Genomic DNA, 14,992 nt, shown 5'->3' with positions numbered 1-14,992 from the left:
GAGACGACGGTGGTAACAGCGGTTACTACCGCTAGCGTTACTAGCAACACAGCGCCAGGTAACAAGGGTACTTATTACGTGGCCGTTTTCTGTATTGTCCGATCGAGGCTACATGAGGGGCAGCGAAGGCTATTCACAGTCAGTCCTGGAGCTACCTACGAGTCAGTCCTCGAGCTACCTCCGAGTTAGTTCCGAGTTAGCCAGCAACCAGTCAGTTGTATTCTGGCATTTGGAGTGTACTAGTTGTGATACTGCAGATAGCAGTAGTCGTAAATCTGTAATTTGGGTGATTGTAAGTGCGAATGTGAAATAAAATTCGCTATATAAAATACGGCGTGAAGTTATTTGTCGCGATATACGCCCAATACGCGACAATATATATATATAAGAGCAGCACTTATGTGCTTCCCAATTTGATGTTTATGGTTACAAAATAATTGCAGCTCTTAGCAAATTAATCTTAATTAAAATGACAAACAAACCTTTCCAGGTGCAAGATTCTTCAGATCAAGCAGAGAGATCTTATCTGAAGGCTGAATCTTGTCATAATCTGCAGGGTTTGCGAATGTCAGAGGCAGAAGACCCTGCTTCTTAAGGTTTGTTTCATGGATACGGGCAAAGGACTTAACAATAATGGCACGGCCACCAAGATGTCTGGGTTCCAGGGCAGCATGTTCCCGACTGCTCCCCTCCCCTATAAACACAACAGATGAGAAACAAGATACATTCTGTTTCAATAACTATGGAAACACTTGGAACATACAAAGCTATGGAGGCTTGGCAGTGTTTATTAGACCAGTATACACCCACATAACTTGAAATAATACGTGATACAGGTCCAGAAGATTCAGTGTAACGTGTCAACACCAAACACAAACTCTTTATTAAATGTTTATGTATTTAGTCCGTCAATAATGCAAAAATCATTAAAATATTCAGGTGTTCTGATGTGTGTTAACTGTTACACTGTCTTGATGCATGCTAAAATTGTGTGTTGCAGTCTACATGCATCGAAACATCTGTGGCCGAAACATGTATTGGTTTTGAATAGTGAATATTTTAATGACTGTTGCATTACTGACGGACTAAATACATAGAGGTTTAATAAAGATGTGCAACAGAATGCTGAAATACATTACAAACTCTTTAATTTTTCCCCTTAAAAGATGTTCAGCAGTAAGGATTACAAAGGACATGTTAAACTGCATTAAGGTCAAATATTTGAGATGTTTATTTTGATAAAATAAAAAAGTCCTTATGACTAAGTACAATTATGTTTCAATTAAACATATACACAGTGAAGCCCCCATTTATGGTTTACTTGGGGCCACTGGGTAAGAACAGTAACTGATGATATTAAGTAGGTGAAATTTATGAGACTGATTTGGAATTATTGAAACTGAATGCTAACTGAGGGTTAAACTTAACTCAAAAGATAACAAATGGGAGTTTTATTATAAATATAAATATATTTCATGTTTATGAGGTGGGCACGGCATGTAGCACGAATGGGGGAGACGAGGAATGCACATAGGATATTGGTGGGGAAGCCAGAAGGAAAGAGCCCACAGGGAAGACCAAGGAGTAGGTGGTTGGACAATAATAGAATGGATCTTGGAGAGAGAGGATAGATCGGGCTCAGGATAGGGACCAGTGGAGGGATCTTGTGAACATGGTAATAAACCTTCGGGTTCCATAAAATGATGGGAAATTCTTGAGTAGCTGCTGAATTGGCGGCTCCTCCAGAAGGGCTCAGCTCCATATATTTCATTTCTGCCTATAACTTTTGATTGGAACTTTTTTTATTCCAACAAATATTTAATGAGCTATACCCAAGGATATATGCATAAAAACATGCAGGTCTTCATGTAACGTTCATTACTGTTCAATTTTAAACAAAACTGGAGCATGTTGACAGGCTTAAGTCAGTATCCCCCCTATATACAATTATGCAACTGTTTCAAGGATACAAACAGATGCAGTAATATCAATGGATGCACAGGGGGCCTGTGAACACGCCTGAAAATTACCTTATCTTCTAGTACACGTAATTTATACAAACACTACACATTCGAAAATTTATTATGAATTTCTTGGTTTAACCAGAATTATAAACTTACCGTAGTTTTCATCTCCAACGGCCACCCATTTAATACCAACTTTTTTATACGCTCGTGCTACATCAGGAACTGTGCCCCACTCATTTGTTTGTTGGTTTCTAATCTTATTCATTTCATCATTTTCAGCATTGGTTGCGCCAATGAACATATTGTTAGAAATATTGTCCAAGTGTCCACGGTACTTGAGCCAAGGTCCAGCTGCCGAAATATGATCCGTTGTGCACTTCCCTTTAACCTTGAGACAAAGAAGGTAAGTTAACATACATATATGTATGCCATGTTCAATCTCTAAAGAGTGCATCCTGTTGCATATTTCCAAAAAATTCTACTATGCCTGTTCCATCTAATGCAACTCAAAAGAATGTATAATAATGTTATACATTCTTTGAGTTGTGTTAGATGGAACAAGCGTAATAGAATAGTCTGCCTTGTTCATTCTCTCTTGCTTAATTATCCTGAGAACCACAAAACACGTGGGAAAAGGATACTGGACATAAAATGTTTTTCACTGTCCTCTACAATGTTTACCTGAAACATTTCCTTTTTCTTCCAATAAATATCTAGAGTTCTGCTCGAGATATGTGGAGAACTGCATGTAGGTCTTCATGTAAACTGTTCTTTCTTGTTCAATCTTAACCTAACTTTATTATGTGCTGATGAATTCTATTAAAAACTCCATGATATGACTTTTCACAGTAACCATTAACTCTTTCTTGAGCTGTTACATGTGGACACACACACCAACATGGCAAAGCAATTTTGCAAGCAGTATTGTCAATTGGCTCAAAAAAAAAAAAAAAAACATATTACTGCTCTCTGCTAGCTAACTCCACAGAACAGAGTATCTGTGACGAACTAATTGCTCAAGGAATTGTTACCCTCACAGTGTCAATGTAGGAACTCCACTGTTACATAATTCACTGAGGTCCTGCTATGTACTCAGAATTACTGCGTTTTTGGACTTTGTCCATCATCCAGTATCTTAGAAACTAAAAAACAAGTTTTGGAAACAGATCCAGTTTCCGAAACATTGTTTTCTAGTTTCTAGAATACTGGAAGATGGATTAAGTCCAGAAACCCAGCAATTCTGAGTATTATACAACACTCTCAGAACCCTGTAGAATCTACTCAGGGAGTCTTGAATATTCTATTTGTCACAAAATTTACAGGTTAACAAAAATTAAATATATTCCTTTGTAAGTCCGTCCACTTTAGACTTGTTATCTTACCATATACGCTCCTAACTATGGTGGGATAAAATTGCATTACAAATTGCCATTACAATGCAACTACCTTAATAAGGATGGTGAGGTCAATCAGATCTTTTCCATCCCAAACATCAAATGGTTCTAAAAGCTGCAGTCGCTGGCTCTTTGGGTCAACATCTACCTTCAACTTGCTGCCATCTCTAGGCGGTGCTTCATACGTATCTTCACCAGGATCAAAACCTTTTGATGGCAGCTCATCTCCATATGGTGAGTCCAAAAGGAATTCCTTACCTACAAATATTAATAATATCAAAATGATTTTTCTTTTCTTTATATTTTATTTTATGTTTATATTTTATTTTTTAAACATTTGGAGAAAGAAAATTTATAGACATTTTAATTTGAATTGAAGATTTAAAAAAGTGCAAATTTTAGAATTCAAATTGACGCATGTAGGTTAACAAAGATTTTATACATACATACAATTGGAAAGACTGGTGATTTTAAATTTTAAACTACGGGCAGTGTAGCAGCTACGTAAGAATACACACCTGATGATGGCCATTTAGGGCCGAAACATGTAGTGTGGAGGAAGGGAAGAAGAAAGGACTACAATAAAATTGTTGCTCTTAAGGAGTTTGTCTCATATAGATTCTGTGAGTGTAACAGGATGCTTAAATATAATATTGTAAACAAATCAATATTTATTTGTTTACATCTTACTGTTAGTAGCACTGAGCACCACCATATTTCAGAATGATCAGTAAATAATGAATTGGAAAGAACATGAAAGGAAGCAGTTGCAGTCTAAGTTGATGTATTGCCACAAAATTCACTCGGAGGAAATAAGAAATGTCATAAAAACCTCCAGCACGAAAATTGGCATCCCAACTGGGATTCAAATCAGGACCTCCTGAACACAAGTCAATCTGCTAGATGAGTCTTCGAAAATACCCTCTGATACTTGGTAGCATAGTTGGTTGAGGCACTATGCTACCAGCTGGAAGGACGCAGGTTCAAGTCCTGAGGAGGTGGATTTTTTCAATTGACCTATTCCTTCCAGCTGCATTATGGCCCTGGGGTCGACTCAGGTTCTAACAGAAATGAGTACCAGGAATCTTCCTGGGGGTAAAGGGCGGCCAGTGCATAAGACTGACAACCTTATTGCCATCTGTGAGCTGACTGTCTAGATGATGTTCGAACCTTGACGTCTCACAACCCTATGAGCCTTCATGGCCTGTTACAGGAGTAGCTTTACCTTTTTATCTTATAACTTACCATCTGTTCCCTTCAGTTTATCTTTGGTTGGGTCAAAATTCAGAGTTCCTGCAATAGACAGCGCTGTCACTAGCTCAGGTGATGTTACGAAGGCATGAGTTGCTGGATTGGCATCATTACGGCCAGTGAAGTTTCGGTTGTATGATGTAACAATGGTATTCTTTTCGCCTTTTTTCACATCTTTACGATCCCACTGACCTATGCAGGGACCACAAGCATTGGCTAGGACAGTACCACCAAAGTCCCTCAACGTCTGGGCCTAGACGTATGGAAGAAATTAATTACACATATTACCATATTTTTCATGCAAAACAGCATAATGGTTTACAAAACGGGAATTAAGAAATGACCTCCATTTAATGTTTCCCCTCACTTCATATTCAGTTTCAATGATTTCAAGTCAATAATCTCAGTGATAAACTTCCTCCATTTCAGATTTTCCTCAGCTTAGTGTTCATACTAATCTGTCCCGTTTAGTATAAATAACTTGTTAATTGTGGTATATTTTACATACCTCTTCATCTTTACTTCTCATTATAAGACATTCTAGGATTTTTAGTGCCCCCTTTTTTTTGTGGGGGGGGGGGGAGATGCCTCTTACATAGTAGAAAAAACAGCACTATGATGAAAATAAAGATCAACATTTTGGCTGCTGTCAAATTCCTGAGTTCAAAGTTTACAAACTCTTTGTCGTTCAAATTCTGAGTTATTTTTGTTATGCAATTCCAGCCTTTATTATTACTAGGAGATCGAGGGCAAGAGTTCAAATTTATGCAGAACTTACAATGCCGTCTCGTTCAATAGTTGCCCGAACCTGCTCAGACCCTGGAGTCACGTTGAAGGGAATCTTTGACTTAAGACCATGCGTCAAAGCCTGTTTTACGATGCTGGCACACCGACCCATATCCTCGTAGCTTGAATTTGTACAGCTGCCAATGAGACCTGAGGAGCAAACATCTACATTAAAAAACAGAGTTCCATTTGACTAAGAGAACATTAGGAGTACCATTAACTCCTGACTATTCATCCTGAAGATGGCAACTGAAATGTTTGCTGAAACAAAAATATTTGGCATTCTTTGAAATTTATTCCTGGAAATTGAGACTGTATGAGTATGAGGGGTGAGCCATAAAAACCGGCCCTTTCACTGCGACTTTCAATGATCTATTGTGCTTTCCCTTTGGATTAACCCTTTATTAATCCTACACTTCGAATGAAATGTAGGACTTTATTTATAGGGACGTCACAAAAGTCACTTGGTGTCTTGAAGAACTTACCCAGGTGGCGATATCTTAGGTAAGCTATAGCCTCACAATCACATATGATGCGTGTGGCTGATTCATCTTCCTGTAGACACTTTTCACAAGTTGGGTCGTCCCAGTTTTGAAATGTTTGGAAATCCTACCACTCAAGTTGATCTCCGCTTAATTTTAACAGGTCCCTCGCTCTTCTGGCAGAGGGTCCTGATATAAATCCTTTAGCCTGTTTGAATGCAGTTGTGGATTCCCAGTGTTTTCTGTGATATCTGTTAGTCCAGTCCCTGATCGCTTTCTTGGCAACTCCAACTTAGATGCCGCAAGCTGGTTTAGGTTCTATGAACGGCTGTTCAGATCCTGTTCTTGCCAGCTGATCTGCCGTTTCATTTCCAGCAATACCTTCATGGCCTGGCACCCATATCAGCTGAACTGTTATGTAAATCGAGACTGTATGACACTGCAGCCATAACCATAAAATAAGCTACAATAGTTTGATCACAACACTCAAGTGTGTAACGTATATGTAAACCAGCTCCTCAGAGCAGGAGCCTTCTTTTAAGAAGCTGAGTGTCTTGTATGCCTTTTAGTGAACTCATAACTGTTCCAAAGAGACTGGAAATGGAACCTAGCCTGAGTCAGTTGAATCTAGTGCACCTCGACACCCATTCCTTTAAGATCCACTTTAATATTACCCTCGCATCTACATCCAGTGTATCAAGTGATACAAATTTGAGGTTCCTCATGCAGTTTCATAACTTATTTTTGTTTTGATTTGAGCAGTGGTTGGCTCAAACAGCCTCCATGCTGGATGATATCATTTGCCTGTAATTACTCTGAACATATCTGCAGATATCCTCCACTTCCAGAGGCCATTTTGTCTGTCAACAATGCAACATTTGAGTCATTCTAATATAAAAAGATATCAAATCTCTTACCAACTTTGATATCAACAGGCCAACCCTTATCTGTTGCAGTTTTGCCAACCTTTGAGATGGGATGCGCCAAGTCAGGAGTGAACGGACCATTGATATGGGGCTCCAAGGTGTTCAGATCCAGTTCGATGACCTACAAATAAACCACCAATTCAGTTCTCATTCAAATGCTTTCCCCTGGGTACCTAGCATCACACTTGAAAGTGATTTAAATATATGTGTCTTAATTTGTAAGATTTGAGATTCCCAAGGCATTTACTATGAAGAATGCTGTCTTCTGGGATGTGGCACCATGTTGATCTTCTGTGAACCGATGTTTCGGAGGAATTCATCGCCTCCATCTTCATGGTAGAAAAAACGAGTGAGGAAAAGTGTCAGCAGGTGGCTCCAGTTTGTAGATTTTTCTACCCTGAAGATGGAGGCGATACGATCCTCTGAAATGTCAGTTCACACAAAACTGACAAGGCGCCACGTCCCAGAAGACAGCATTCTTCTAAGTGTCTTTAATTTGTTGCAAGAGTGAGGTGAGACAGAGTTCTACAGTACCCTGGCCTTCAATGGGCCAGCCCCTGATGATGGATCAATGTGGAGTATTGGTGGAAAAGTGGCACAAGAAAATCGATATGAAAAAGTTATACTCTGCCCCAGTGCCACTCTGTCCACAACAAATCACAATTAATTTGTGAAGTTTAGATAATTACTGATTCTCAAAAAAAGAAAAATATTCTGGTGTAACTGCAGTCACGCCGCATTATAAGGCAAGCAGGAAACATACCTGGTCATATGGGGCATTGGCATCAGCTGTCAGAAGGCTCTTGGCATATTTATCAGCTTCGCTGGCGATATCTTCTCGCCTAGTCGCCTTCAGATAGTCTCTCATACGAGAGTTGTATGGAAACAAGGAAGTGGTGGCCCCAATTTCTGCCCCCATGTTACAGATTGTGGCCATACCTAAAATTCAATAAAAGAAAATTATGTAATATCTAAAAACAGGAGTGGGGCAGGACCTTACTAGCCTAAAAGGGGTTAATACCATGTGACCAGGGAAAAAGTCATTACTAGAAATGTTCTGGGTATGGTCAAATATTAATTAACATCATCATCAGTAATCTGTCAGACGAGAGGTCCACAGTCTCTTCCAAAACAATTCATCCACTTACTGTGATCTAGAGCTTTCTCCTTCAAATGACAGTATCCTCTTCTGTCTTCTTGTTGTAACGCCTGCATGACATTTCCTCTAGAAACACTCCCCCCTGGAGATCCGATTGGGGGAGTAGTTTACCTCCGGATTGTTTTGTCTCCAGAGGAAACATCTCGCATACATGGTATCTCTGTTTTTGGAAAGAGACTATCCAGGAAAAGTGATAATATGGTAGGTTTTCCATTTGCTTTCCACATCGCAGTACAGCAGCCGTTCAAACCACACTGGTCACGCCTGTTGCTATACAAACTTGAACCATCTCGAGATCATTTGCTCCGTGCTTCAAGTCGCTGCTGATGACGCTGCTTCCGGCATCAGTTTTTGGTGTCTCTCTTCGTCTGATGCCTACCCTTTGACCTGTCCAGCAAGGGAGGCCCTGCCAGTAGCTACGCTACCACTGGTATAGCTCTCAGGGTCCTTGACATACTCAAACCCCCTCACCACGATAAGGTGGAGACACCAATGAGGGGGTAATTAACATATCTGCCTGAAATGGAAATCACGTATTTCTCTATTTTAAGAGTTGAAACCAAGAGCCTCCTTGGACTGTACTGTGAAAATATTGTCACGTGTTGGGCATATAACGCACAACAAATAACTTCATGCCGTTCTGGATCTAGCGAATTTATTGCACATTTGCTCTCGCAATTACACAGCCACTGCCATCGGCAGTATCACAATTATGTCTTCTGCTGTAGTCCCTGCCATGTACTCAATACAAACCGACTCGACGACTGCTGGATTGAAACTGACGTCGGTCACTTCACGATCCACGCTGTGTCACTCCTAATCACACTCTGCTCACATAGCTTTTTATACTGTTCCCTGTTGCCTCGTGTTATCAGCGGTGTCCCCTTGTTATGTCACAGTGGGAAGTGCCGTTACGTCAAGNTAAAATTCAATAAAAGAAAATTATGTAATATCTAAAAACAGGAGTGGGGCAGGACCTTACTAGCCTAAAAGGGGTTAATACCATGTGACCAGGGAAAAAGTCATTACTAGAAATGTTCTGGGTATGGTCAAATATTAATTAANGGAGGGGGACAGAGTGTTGACTGGCCTGTTACCGTAGCAGCGGCAGCTGCTCCAATGTTGTTATGTCACCACGCCTGACACAGTTCCTCTTCTGTTTCGTCAACGTGGGGGAGGGGATGTTTACCGAGCGTTGCGTAATAATGGAAGGAGTGAGGGTATGTAATATTACTCGCGAGGCCGCAGAGTTCACATGACCCCTACTTCCTGTTGCGCCATCCACGTCACACTATATACAGAAGTTTTATGCTTTCAGCATGTTCTTAAGACCCATGTCAGATTATGTGATCAGTACAGCGTGTGCGTGTGAGAGAGAGAGAGATATGAGAACAATACATCCAGATAGATCATAATCTTTCTAAAACAAGTCAAATGACCTGTAATAGAAACCAGAATAAGATTAATCCAGTTATGTGAAAAGCTATTCCTATCACCAAAAAACATTTTTCCCTCAAATATATTCTGATGTAACACAATTCAAGGTACAGTATTTCCTACCTGTGCATGAGATGGACTCAACACCAGGACCGAGGTATTCCACAATAGCACCAGTGCCACCTTTCACTGTCAGGATGCCAGCAACCTTGAGGATGATATCTTTGGGTGATGTCCACCCACTGAGTGAACCTGTCAGTTTTACACCTATCACCTGTAGGGGCAATGATAATAATACTAATGAATCTTAATTTTATCCTCTCATCCATGTTAAGTGGAGTCGCAATACATCAGGCAGTATAGTGACAGGCAATGGGCTGGACGGCATAGGTTCGATTCCTGGCAATGTAAAGATTCTTCCCTTCTCTGCAGTGTCCAGATTGATTGTGTGAGGGCTATAATGTTGAATAGACAGAATACCCTACCTTAGGGCACTTCAACTCCCAGGGAATGTTTGCCATCACATCCACAGCGTCAGCGCCACCTACACCAATACACAGACATCCCAAGCCGCCACCATTTGGCGTGTGGGAATCAGTGCCTATCATCAGCAAGCCAGGAAATGCATAATTCTCCAGGATGATCTAGAACACAAAACAAGCCCAAGTAAACAGACAACAGTTAGTTTCAATATTATATTTAAGCATCCTGTTGCACTCCATACGATAAATGATATAAACTCCGTCTCAAGTGCAAACAATATATTTTGTGTCTTTGATCTTGCTCCCTACACTACATGTTTCGGCCTCAGACGGCCATCATCAGGTGTATAACACTCACGTCGCTGTCACACTGCACCCAGTTCAAAATTTAACATCTAAAACACTCTCCCTGTCATTATCAACTTCTACTTCGTTGATAGCTGTCCACCCGTAGATTACTTCACACACGTTAATTTTGAGTTTATTGTAATAGCACCATAATAAAATCTTTAGTTCTAATTTTGAACTTTTAAATTCTTGTCCAAATTTTAAAATTTTAAAATTGTTAGGGTTATTCGCCCTGTGTTTGAAGTGCTGCAGCGGCTAGTTCTTGTTTCCACACTGTATAGGTGTTATCCTGTGTGGTCTTTCTGTGTGCGTGCCGCTGCTATTCTTTACTACGTGTCTACAGTTAGTACAGTCTACTACAGTTAGTTGGTTAGTTATTTGGAGAGGGTGGGTTTCCCCATGCACCGTGACCAGTTTGATCTATTGTGCTTCCCTCTATGATATTCTACCAGTCTCTTTACTCTACCGATAAATGGTGTGTACCATCAGTCCTGCCGAGCAAGCGAGTTCGGCCACTTGCTTAGTGGTGTCTATAATGCTTCCCCCATCTATCAGAGGCCTTAGAGGCTATTGTTGGGTGGGAAACGTCCTGGAATTTGGCTCAGTGATCCCCTTTGGGGATATGAGAAACAGATAATAATGCTGCGCCATAGCTCAAGTGGTTAGTCGCTGGCTTCCCACTGCAGCAGCCCAGGTTCGATCCTGGGTCTGGTCAAGTGGGATTTGTGGTGGACAAGGTGGCAGTGGGGCGGGTTTTCTCAGAGTACTTTGGTTTCCCCTGCCAGTCTTCATTCCACCAAATTCTCCATCATAATCGCCCAGGGCAGGCTACAATAGGCCAATCAGTGCCCACCGTGCCGAGTGGACCTAGCTGGACTCCACCCCCCACTAAGCAAATTAAAAAAAATACAGACAATAACAAATCCTGAAATTTGGTTCCAGGAATTTTAAAAATTCTTCCCACATCACAGACTTTGTTCATTACACGATAAAACAAACACGCATTTGCTTATACGTAACAACAGATGAGAATATATGCCATTCCTACACATGTATCTGTAAGTGAGCTTCTAATTTAAATACCTTCCACCACACTCTGCACTAACTATTTTGTATATATAATCCACTTCAATAAATATCTGCATAAATTCATAATGAAACATTTGAGCCAACATCAACAAATATCAGTATAAACTTACCCACTTATCATTTCAAATCTCACCTGATGAATAATCCCTGAACCAGGCTTCCAGAATCCAACTCCATATTTGGCACCAGCAGAAGCTAAGAACTTATAAACCTCCTCATTGATGTCCTTGGCACGTGCCAGATCTTTTGTGCCACCAATCTGAAAACAGAGTATACCACTGAAAGTGCTATCCTTCCAGTTGNCTATGAATCAGTCTGAAATTTAGTATGGGGTCGTTTGACAGATGGCAGTACACGACGGTAAAGCCAACTTCCCTCAGCAACGCCACCTGTCTTCAAACACGGGTACTTATTGATCGACCCTCGTAAAGAACCCGTATGCAGGATTTTTGGTTTTCATAGCAGTAGTCCTATCTTCCAGGATACAGAGCCATGTAGTCCATTGAAAGTCAACCAACCGACTACATGGTGTTATATCCCAGAAGACAGGACTCATGTTTGGAAACTAAGAAGCAACCTTAAGTCTCTGAAGATTACAGCTTTCTGGAATATGACGCTGTGTAGTCTGGAAGAAAGTTAGCTTATTTAGGAGGAACCTGCTACCCGTACCTCAAGCTTAGAAAAGCAGGAGAAATGAGAGAACGACAGTACTGATAAAGAGAAATGAAAAAGACAACTCCATGGCCTGTAGTCCGCAAGCGAACTATACCGACTGAGCGACCGCCACTTGTAGGTGAAGTTAGTGCCAATTTTTGCGGATAAAGAGTGTCGCGTGGTCAGCGCAACGGATCCCCATGGCCATTAATCTTGGTTTTCTAGACCACAGCTGCTATTTCCTTGAAATAGCTCCTCAATTATTGATAAAGTGAAATAAGAGAAGGAAATATTTGAGGGGAAAATATGACAGAAAAAATTTTTCATGAAGAAAGTTCAAGGTTCTTCCACCCTGATGATAGACAAAATAAGTTACTCTGAAATGTTACTCACTTTCTATCAGACCACACACCATCACAGTCCACTCTTTCTCTATACACTGTTTTCGAGAAAGGTAAGGGGCAATTTCATTTGACAGTTTAAACAAGCTCCAGGACAAACAGAACTGGCTTCATCGTTCCCAGCCAACAGTAAACAAAACATGCTGATACATAAGTACCTGAATAAACAGTTCACAAGTGCCATATTTCATGCAGATTACAGAATTAGCACTCCTACTACTAACCTGGGCCTCTATCAAATGATCACAGTGGATGGTTGAAGGCACAGCAACTTGCGGCAGACCACTTGAAATGAACTGGAGCATCGCCATTTGTGCGGTCGCATCCTGCATGGCCACCCTATCAGGCCGCAACCTCAGGTAACTCTTCCCCCTCTCAATTTCCTGCGTCGCAGGCTCATCAAGATGTGAGTATAGAACCTTCTCAGACAAAGTGAGAGGTCGGTTCAACCTGTACATTGGAAATGATTTGATATATTCATAAAAACTGTGTTACATTTCCTTCTACAGGGGTTACAGTCTGAAACAGAAATATTATCATAACATCCAGCCTGATGCTGGGTCAGGGCTGAAGCCAGGACTTAATGAGCAAGCAAGGCTGTGATGATGTGTTGCCTGGTCAGGCCTCCTGCACACCTCAGGAGGCAGTGAGATGAATATTGAGCAATAGCAGAATGATGATAGCAGGGAGAAAAATCATCAAAGAAACGTGTGGGGGGGGGGGAAACAAACTTCCTGCTTCGTAACCTTTTTACTGTCTGCCTCTATTGCATAAAAGATGGNAAACAAACCAGCTCCCCCCCCCCCACCATATTACTTTAACAGACTAATGAGAAAACAAACACAGTTGTATCTGAGGTTACACTTTCTGGGATACAATCCTGTGGATGACATTTACTGGTCTACATGATGTTATATCCCCACAAGACAGAGTTCTTCAAATACACGGAACTAAATATTTTCTACATGTTCATTACTGTAGAATTATCTATGAACTACTTCACACAGGTACCTCTTTTTTACAACTTCCAGGTTCTTCAGAAGTTTGTCGTAAGGCAGAGGAGTATCTTTGTCGAACTTGCTCATGGCAACCTTGCTGGCTGCCGCCGCCAAAGGAGATATATGGAAACATCGTCGTTGGATTTCTAGTGTAAGCAACCAAGTGCCCTACAACACACATATACTGCGATTAGATATAAACTTTCTGGGGCCCACAATAACCCTATGGCCATAGTATATAACATTTTAAATTTATACATGAATACTTTAATACTCATATTTAATTTCAATTTATGGGGCAATCTGAATGTATAAGCCTTCATCGCAAAAACATGCTGTTTCTGTTTTATACTTAAGAAACCGATAATCACACTTTCTATGCCGAATTCGTTCGTGGAACACTCTAATTCCAAATATACTTTATATTATTGACAATTTAACCCAATAAAAATGAAATGAATTAGGGCTGCATAATATTGTGGTATATTAAACTTTTAAATTTTACTATAGCTCATATTTCGTTCCCTTATATGCGGTTTGCATTCATCTCTGACCTCGACCTCATATCCACGAAAAATTCCGTCCAATTCATTACGCAGGCATTACTAATTACAGCTGGAAAGTAATTGTGAAAGTGGATATTTTACAAACCAGTTCAACCAGCGAAGCACAATATAATCATATGTATCAAGGTATAGACAATACAATGGTAGAAGTTTATCAAAAATTAAAATAACTTAACTAACCTGGCGATGCAAAACTCGCATACAGTACGCCATAGCACCAGAAGGCTGAGAATACATGAATAGTCTGCTACGTCACTGATCTTTCATGCCATCTGCCGTAACAATCTGAACTTCACCTGATATTCACTGTATTTCAGAAGCAAATTTGATAGACTGCTGCAGAGCTAAGTTGAACGTTACATGAGAAGGAAGAGCATAATGTGTCATTTACTACAAGATATTATGACAACATTCATACATCTCAACTACTTGCAATTTTAGTGACCATGGAACAATCACCTTCACGTACGATTGCACCATCTATCGGCAAAGCTACATACCACCTCATTTAAGCGTAACATGTCATACATGACCGCCGGAGCACATTGCTACCTCTATCTTCAGAATAGAAAAGCGTTTTCCCGTAATATGAACGCAGCGAGTTCCTAGCAAACTACACGGCGTCACGTACCAGAAGACCGTAATTTGAAACCGTCATCTGCTTACTGCTTGTCCTTCGACTGTGAAGACTGAGGAAGTGTGTTCCCGCGAAACGTCGGTAAACCTTCAGCAGACCTAAAGTCTTCAAATCACAGGTTAAGTCTTCACAGGCCGATTTCTTGTACTCTTCTGTACTCCTGCCGCTTCTCTTCTATATTTCTTCAGCTTACTGCTTGCCTCTCAAAGTCAAAGTCACATTGCGACTGACAGTCAGTCAGTCAGTCAGTAAGTCTTAATGTCGTATTTATTACTGTTTGACATCTATGGTCTTGTTTTTGTGGGGCGCTCTCTCTGACGAGAGGACGTGTCTTCTTTTGTATACGCTGCTGGCCCTTGCCAGCGTAGTCTTTCTCGGGTCTGAATCCCTTGGTACTCGCGAACATAATTTACTG

The 14,992-nt window shown here is 40.7% G+C and overlaps 1 protein-coding gene across 1 annotated transcript in view; it reads right to left on the bottom strand.

The window, feature by feature from the left end:
* Window positions 1-14,323, bottom strand: part of LOC111861721 (aconitate hydratase, mitochondrial) — a 17,027-nt gene extending 2,704 nt beyond the window's left edge. The window contains exons 1-13 of the mRNA XM_023846526.2: window positions 14,121-14,323; window positions 13,388-13,542; window positions 12,601-12,826; window positions 11,455-11,580; window positions 9,888-10,046; window positions 9,526-9,676; window positions 7,570-7,745; window positions 6,798-6,927; window positions 5,391-5,548; window positions 4,607-4,865; window positions 3,414-3,619; window positions 2,121-2,355; window positions 483-694 (exon numbers count right to left, since the gene is read on the bottom strand). Coding sequence (XP_023702294.1) covers window positions 483-694; window positions 2,121-2,355; window positions 3,414-3,619; window positions 4,607-4,865; window positions 5,391-5,548; window positions 6,798-6,927; window positions 7,570-7,745; window positions 9,526-9,676; window positions 9,888-10,046; window positions 11,455-11,580; window positions 12,601-12,826; window positions 13,388-13,542; window positions 14,121-14,177 — 2,250 coding nt within the window. The 5' untranslated portion in view covers window positions 14,178-14,323. The remainder of the gene's footprint in view (window positions 1-482; window positions 695-2,120; window positions 2,356-3,413; window positions 3,620-4,606; window positions 4,866-5,390; window positions 5,549-6,797; window positions 6,928-7,569; window positions 7,746-9,525; window positions 9,677-9,887; window positions 10,047-11,454; window positions 11,581-12,600; window positions 12,827-13,387; window positions 13,543-14,120) is intronic.
* Window positions 14,324-14,992: the final 669 nt, after the last annotated feature.

Source organism: Cryptotermes secundus, unplaced genomic scaffold (genome assembly GCF_002891405.2).
Source record: "Cryptotermes secundus unplaced genomic scaffold, Csec_1.0 scaffold136, whole genome shotgun sequence".
NCBI lineage: Eukaryota > Metazoa > Arthropoda > Insecta > Blattodea > Kalotermitidae > Cryptotermes > Cryptotermes secundus.
The sequence above is the reverse complement of the archived record's forward strand: the minus strand, read 5'-3'. Positions and strand labels throughout refer to the sequence as shown.